Consider the following 6517-nt stretch of genomic DNA (forward strand, 5'->3'; position numbering starts at 1 on the left):
CATGGCAGAGGCAGGGAGGGGAGAGGACCTCAGGAGATGGTTTCAGGAGCCAGAAGCGAGGGGGACGTCCTGCTTGGACATTTCAGAATCTCAACCCCAGGTGCTGTACATAGAAAGCAGAGAAGCATGTCAGCTGTGGTAACTTTTCCTCCCACTCTCTCCCACCTTCCCCACAAGGACCATCCAGTCTGTGGTGCAGGAGACTCAGGCTCAGCACAGGTGAGCTCCAGTCCTTTGTGCAGACAGTTTGGACCTGGGTTATCTCAGTGGTGACAGCCCTGACTCCAGGTCTGTGCAGATGCAGCAAAACCTAAATCATGTCCTCAGTGCTGTCCAAGGACAGCAAATGCTTCTCTCTTTGGTGACTGGGTGAGTGCTCTGCAAACCTGAATGAGCTTCCTGGCACTGGAGGAGAGTGGGGAGGCACTGGCTGACCTGGGCTCCTGCAACCCCAGTCAGAACAGGTCCCTTTCTTCCTCTGGGCTCTGCCTTGGAGTATGTAGAGCACTGAGCCATTAACTAGCCATGGGCACTCAATCAATTTGTGCCATGACAGTACCTTTTGTAATTATAAAACTTACTTTTTGCAGCAAAAGAAAAACCTTGAACATTTTCCCTGGATGCCAAAGGGGAAAGAGCACTTCAGAAACCCACAGTAGCCGTTTTCTCGCTTGCATTCTTCCTTATTTCCTGGGACCAGGGAGGATCCTGCACAGTGAGAGGTTGAATAAAATGAGTGTGGCATAACTGTAAAAAATGTGTCTTGTTCCAGAGCAGCTGGCACTGGCTTTGCATCTCAGTCTCCTATGGGTATTTAGCACCAATCCAAACATCTTTACCTCTCCAGTCAGGCTTTATTTTTTTCTGCAGCAACATGTGTGCACATGGGGAAACACAGGGAAAGACCAGTATGAACTACAGGAAGAGCTGTGCTGGGTCCTCATTTGCCCAACTCTTCGTAAGAGACAATCCCTCCCAAATATTATGCATATCTGAGAAATCTGGTTGCTTCTCAGGAACTGGAAAACCCCACAGATGGGGGCTCACACCTCACCCATCTCCCCTCTGTCCCTCTCACCTGCAGCACTGTGGACCAACAGGAGGATGAAGGGGAGAAGCAGGTACAGCATCCGCATGGCTGGTGCCTGCCCTGGGTCTTCACGGGGCTGCAGAGAGAACACACCAAGAACCAAACCAGGGTCAAGAATTTAGGGCAATCCTTGTACCAGGAGATGCCACGCTAAAGTCTCACCCACTGCTGTCCAGTACCTCAGCCAGCCCAAAGCTGGCTGCCCCAAACATTCTACATGATCACCCCTGCTTTGCTGAGCTCAGGAAAGTATCTCCCAGTTCAGATTGGGAGTGCCCATCCCCAGCTCCTGACCATTCCCAAGATTCCCAGCAACGGCAGTCTCCTACTCGGTGCAGCAGTGAGCCAGGGAAGAGCATGAGGGCAGGGAAGGGTCTTGGTCTCCTGGAAGTGACTCCTCAGTCACCTACCTGATGAAGGAGTTGATTGAGAGCACACCAAGGCAGCAAAGGGCTGTAACAATTTGACCTGGAGTCACTTCTACACAGAAGAGTCACAACTGAGGAGTATCACTTTGCCCAAAACACCCTGGTTTTACACCGTTGCCAGAGGGTGGGACATGCACTTCTTCCTGCTGCCACGTCTGCCCTTGGCCAACCAGGCAGTGCCCCATCAGTGTGGGGGTGCTGGGGCTGCCCCTCATCCCTCCCTGCTGCAGTGGGAGAGGCTGAGGGGCCTCCTGGGACTGTTGCAATGTCACCCTTATCCTCCTGCAACATGTCTTGTGACACCCCCTGCACAGCAGCACATGGGCTGGGGGGGCCTCCTGGAGAATCTTTGGGATGGGGACAGTAATCAGTTGGTGCAAACACAGCACCAGTCCAGTCTGAGATGAACTGAGTCCTTCTTTCATAGAATCATTCTGGAATGGTTTGGTTTGGGAGGGACCTTAAAGACCATCTCGTTCAACCCCCCTTGCCATGCCCCTTCCACTAGACCAGGTTGCTCCAAGCCCTGTCCAACCCGGCCTGGGGATTGGGGCAGCCACAGCTTCTCTGGGTAACCTGTGCCAGGGCCTCACTGCCCTCACGGGGAGCAGAAACATTTCCTTAGTGATGTGGTGTGCTGTGGTAAGTAGTCAACTTAGGGGTGTCTTCCTAGAAACTGAGAGCTGGATTAAGTTACCCAGTGACACAGGATGGAAGCAAATGCCAAGAAACAGAAGCCTGGCATCTCTGCCAAGTGCTGCATACCCAATTGGAAGTTTGGAAATGGACAGGGTGGCCTCCTTGGACAGAGAAATCTCTACCAGTACAAGCAGAACCACATCTTATGAACACACATGTTCTTGGACACCCACACATATTTACCCACAGGGGGATCACAATCACAGAGGCATTTTGCAGAGAGGGTGAGGTCAGCCTTGGCAGGGAGCAACCACTCTAACCTCAGGTTGTGTCCAGGGGGTTGGAGAGGAGAAGACCCCCTGCTCACACCCTGCAGGGCAGCCCTTCTGATCCATGGGACCTCTTTGTGATATTCCCTTGATGGGGAGCTGGACAGCCACCCTGGGAAACCTGTTTCCCTGTGAGGTCCACAAAGATCTCATTGAGGTTGCCCATGGGATCATCTCAAGTTCTCTTGAGGACAAGGGAGTCCCTCCCTGCCATGTGGTGGGATGGGACATGGAGCAGCACAGCCCCCAGGAAGAACTGTTACAGTGGATCCCAGGGCCTCCAGGGTGGGGAGTGAGGGGTTTCAACTATTTATGTTTCCCAAGAAAAGGTTTCTGCACAGTAAGAAAAAAAGGATTTTGGCATCTGAACCCACAAAGGGTTCAGATGTTCTTCCCAAAAAGGGAAGCTCTGTTCTTCCAACCAGCCTAACTCTTGGCACTGTAGGTTAAGGTCTTCAGTCCATGTCTGTCTAGCCCTGGATACCTACATGATTCAGAAAAGGTCCAATTAAGGAGCTGTAGGCACTGTAAATTGTTGCCCTCTGGGGTTTGTGTGTCAAACCCAGGTAGGATCATGACCTCAGCCCATGCAGCAGACACCCTTGTTTCAGTGATATCAATGCAAAGCAACAACAATTTATTTAGAAGGAGGGGGAGCAATGCAGAATACATTTGGATTTACTCTATATCATAAAACTTTTTTCATTGGAAGTGAAAGGTATGTGAGGCTTTCCAGCAGGATCCAGTGGTTTTAGCAGTAAGGAGATTCCAAGTAAATTCCTGGATTTAGAAGAAATTTTCATTGCTCTTCAATGTTTGGTTCACTGAAGCGTTGTACATCCCACGGCCTGCACAAAGAAAAAAAAATATTCCGATTTTCTTTCTGTTTATAGTTCCTCCCTATTTACTCTCAATCCAAGTGTATTTTCCTCTTGAGTATAAGTGTTTTCCAAAACATATAATATCATGTGTAGTCATGCTGGGACAGCCCTGTGCACTCACACCTGTGAGTAAGAAATATTTCCCTATTGCCTCAGGAAAAGCAGGGAATTGATAGCAGAGTGAATGCCTTCGTTCCTGAGTGAAAATGGAAGGCTATTTTTCACATGATAATTTCTTTTTACAACAGTGTTGTGCTCTTTTTGCACACCCTTAAAGGCACTCAGGCACTTGTGGTCACAGCACAGGAACCCAGTTCTGGAAATACCAAATCCTGATATTTCACTCTGGCACAGGAGATGGAAAGGGATCAAACAGAGCTGAGACAACACAAGGTTGACCTCTCTGATGGTATTTTTTCCTTCTTGCTGGAGCAGAGCATGGTGCATATCTCAGGAGAAAGAGCACTGTGGAGCTCGACCTACCTGAGTTCATAGAATCATAGAACATCCTAAGCTGGAAGAGACCCACAAGGATCCTCAAGTCCAACTCCAGGCCCTCCACAGGACGCCCCAATAATCCCAACATGTCCCTGAGAGTTTTGTCCAAAAGCTTCTTGTACAACGTGCAACACTTGAGTCAACGTGTAACACTTGACTGTCCTCATGGCATAAGAGCTTTTTTTTCTCCTTTATATTTAATTTAAATTCTCAGTAACACCTTGGGATTTGGGACACAGAAATAATATTTGCCTGCTCACACTTCAGATGAGCCTTGGCGAACATGAAACTCACCATTTACAGCAGGAGCGGAACCCAAAGCAACTTCCATCTCTAACCAGATGGATGGGGCATCTTCCAAAGTGACAGGTCCCTTTTCTACACAGAAACATTTCCCTCCGGGGTGAAGACAAACCTGCAACCATAACAAAACATTTCCTGTCCTCTGGCTCTGCAGGGCAGGGCAATGCAGTTGAAGGATTTTCCATCCCTTGAGCTGCCTTTGCCACCAAGTTGCCATAAAGAAGCCCAGATTTGGTCATTTTGAAAGGCCATGTGAGAGGTGAGGTTACAAAGCAGGTCTACACCTTCCAGAGGTGGGATCCTCAGCTCACACTGCATCTAAGTGGATGACCCTAAAGTCCAGGTGGAGAATGAGACAAACTTCCTGACTCACTGTCAGGACCTTATGGGAAAGGGTCACCCAGAGGTTTTATTAATGGCTCCTTCCAGAAATAGTTGGCCAGACCTCATTTTCATCTGCTTTCTAAAGATCATGGCCACCACAGGCACCATCTCAGGTGTCCTAACACCAGAGCACTTCACACAATCATTTTAGGAAGACACTTAGAAGTGAAAAATCACTTTTCTTCAGAAGTTATAATTTCTCCGCCTTTGAAAAGGTTTTCAGCACTGAGTTGTTTGATTAATTCCTATTTGGATTCTAGTAATTTTAAACAGGAATTGTTAAAATGTGCTTGGGAATTTTACTTCAGGTGCACAAATACTCCTTTCTTGCATCTCTTTCCCATCTTACCTGGAGAAACCTGGAGTGTCAAGAAGAGGAGAGAAAAGAGCAGATAAAGGATCTTCATGACTGTGGATTGCCCCTGTGTAGGGAAAAGGACCAAGAAAGATGTTTGACAGACAGTCCCTGGGATCTGCAATCTCCTGAACTGCACAAATAATGTGTCAATAAAAATAGCAACTATGTGGTCTTTTTCTTCAAGCATTCAAAAATAACCAGTAAGACCCATATGACATCATGATTACTGTGTGGGGCAACACAATTGCTCACAATTCTTTCACATTTTGAAAACAGACCTTAGCCAGAAAAGAATCATAAACCCCCAGAATGGTTTGGGTTGGAAGGGACCTTAAAAATCACCTCATTCCAACACCCTGCCATGGGCAGGGACACCCTCCACTAGACCAGGTTGCTCCAAACCCATCCAACCTGACCTTGAACACTTCCAGGGTTGTAATCATAAATTTATTTTTAGTTAAATGTTTTATCTAGTAGATAAGCAACAGTAGGCAAAATGAGGTAATTATACAGGCAAAGTTATAAAGTTCAGAAAAAAAATAGTTGGTTTTGCAATGTCAAAATTTGTCAAGAAATAACAGCTGAAATAAATAATTTTTGTCACAATCTTCAGTCTTGGTCTACAGGCAGCAACTCTAGAATGGAAATGTACAACCAAATCAGTTCCCATTTGATAAATAAAATTTGAAAAGAAATCATGTGATGCTTTCATTGAAAGGGTTAATAGTTTAAAGCATTATCAGCAAACTAGGATAAGATGGCCAAAAAGGGACTGATGGATAAAGAAGTGGCTGTTAATGTTGTATATCTTGGCATTAGGGAATGTTCTCATCTGTCACAATTTATGTTCTCTTAAGTATGGAAGGGAATTGACATTGTGCTGAAATGTCATATTTCTGCAAACAGAATTTATAGAAGGTAGCCCCAAATTGTTTCAAAATTCATTAGAAAGTTTACACAAATTAGAAATTTACACGAATGTCTATATATTTGAAAATATCAGGAAAAACAAGGAGATAAAGTTAATAAAAATAAAATAAAGTTCCCAACATAGGCCTAGATTAAACATATAATATATATTATGTGTTATAGAATATAAATATCTATAATATGAAACTTATTATATATTATGTTAGTGTTAAATAATTATTTTTAATATATTTACTATTCAAATATTATGTATATTTAATGGAGAGAGATATATAGAGATAGATAGATTTCCATTGAAGAGGTCACCAAATTCTCTGGACCACAGACCTCGCTAAAGGAACCTGACCCAGCCAGGTGTTTTCCCTATGAATTAGTAAGCAGAATATTTTTATCAAAGTAATCTAGGTATTAGTACATGTTTGAACTACTTATTCAACCTGTCCAATTTTCAGAAAACTTATATTTACCTTTTTCATTAACATAGAAATTAAAGTTAGGAATGCAGAGGTTGGGGGTTTTATTTTGGGGTTGGATTGTTGCGGGAAAGACAAAAGTTTACATTGAAAAAAAAAGTTAAAAAGAACTGAGATGTTACCAGGTATCAGGTGAGCCCAGAAGCCAAAAAAGACCTGCTCTTGGTCCCTTCCCTCCAGAGGATTTTGGCTGTGGGACTGAGA

At 45.1% G+C, this 6517-nt stretch overlaps 2 protein-coding genes across 2 annotated transcripts in view; both read right to left on the bottom strand.

Annotated features, from left to right (window-relative positions):
* The window catches only part of LOC108510096 (gallinacin-3-like), a gene marked incomplete at its 3' end in the record, with an annotated part of 6278 nt that extends 4694 nt beyond the window's left edge, over nucleotides 1–1584 (bottom strand). Inside the window, exons 1-3 of the mRNA XM_017839787.1 lie at nucleotides 1501–1584; nucleotides 1079–1166; nucleotides 582–708 (exon numbers count right to left, since the gene is read on the bottom strand). Coding sequence (XP_017695276.1) covers nucleotides 582–708; nucleotides 1079–1136 — 185 coding nt within the window. The remainder of the gene's footprint in view (nucleotides 1–581; nucleotides 709–1078; nucleotides 1167–1500) is intronic.
* Nucleotides 1585–3113: 1529 nt separating this feature from the next.
* LOC108510100 (antimicrobial peptide THP2-like) lies at nucleotides 3114–6517 on the bottom strand. The gene is made up of 4 exons (XM_017839790.1): nucleotides 6436–6517; nucleotides 4902–4974; nucleotides 4160–4280; nucleotides 3114–3334 (listed from the first exon to the last, which is right to left on the bottom strand). The coding sequence occupies exons 2-4, from the start codon at nucleotides 4957–4959 to the stop codon at nucleotides 3286–3288; spliced, it is 228 nt and encodes a 75-aa protein (XP_017695279.1). The 5' UTR covers nucleotides 4960–4974; nucleotides 6436–6517; the 3' UTR covers nucleotides 3114–3285.

The sequence above is a fragment of the Lepidothrix coronata genome, unplaced genomic scaffold, assembly GCF_001604755.1.
Source record: "Lepidothrix coronata isolate B3197 unplaced genomic scaffold, Lepidothrix_coronata-1.0 Scaffold478, whole genome shotgun sequence".
NCBI classification, from domain to species: domain Eukaryota; kingdom Metazoa; phylum Chordata; class Aves; order Passeriformes; family Pipridae; genus Lepidothrix; species Lepidothrix coronata.

Excerpts from the sequence above, each read along its gene's own strand:
- LOC108510100 (XM_017839790.1), bottom strand. The coding sequence starts at position 4,959 with ATGAAGATCCTTTATCTGCTCTTTTCTCTCCTCTTCTTGACACTCCAG. Across the intron at positions 4,281-4,901 it reads GACACTCCAGGTTTCTCCAG|GTTTGTCTTCACCCCGGAGG; the intron begins GTAAGATGGGAA and ends TTATGGTTGCAG. Across the intron at positions 3,335-4,159 it reads TTCCGCTCCTGCTGTAAATG|GCCGTGGGATGTACAACGCT; the intron begins GTGAGTTTCATG and ends TTCTTTGTGCAG.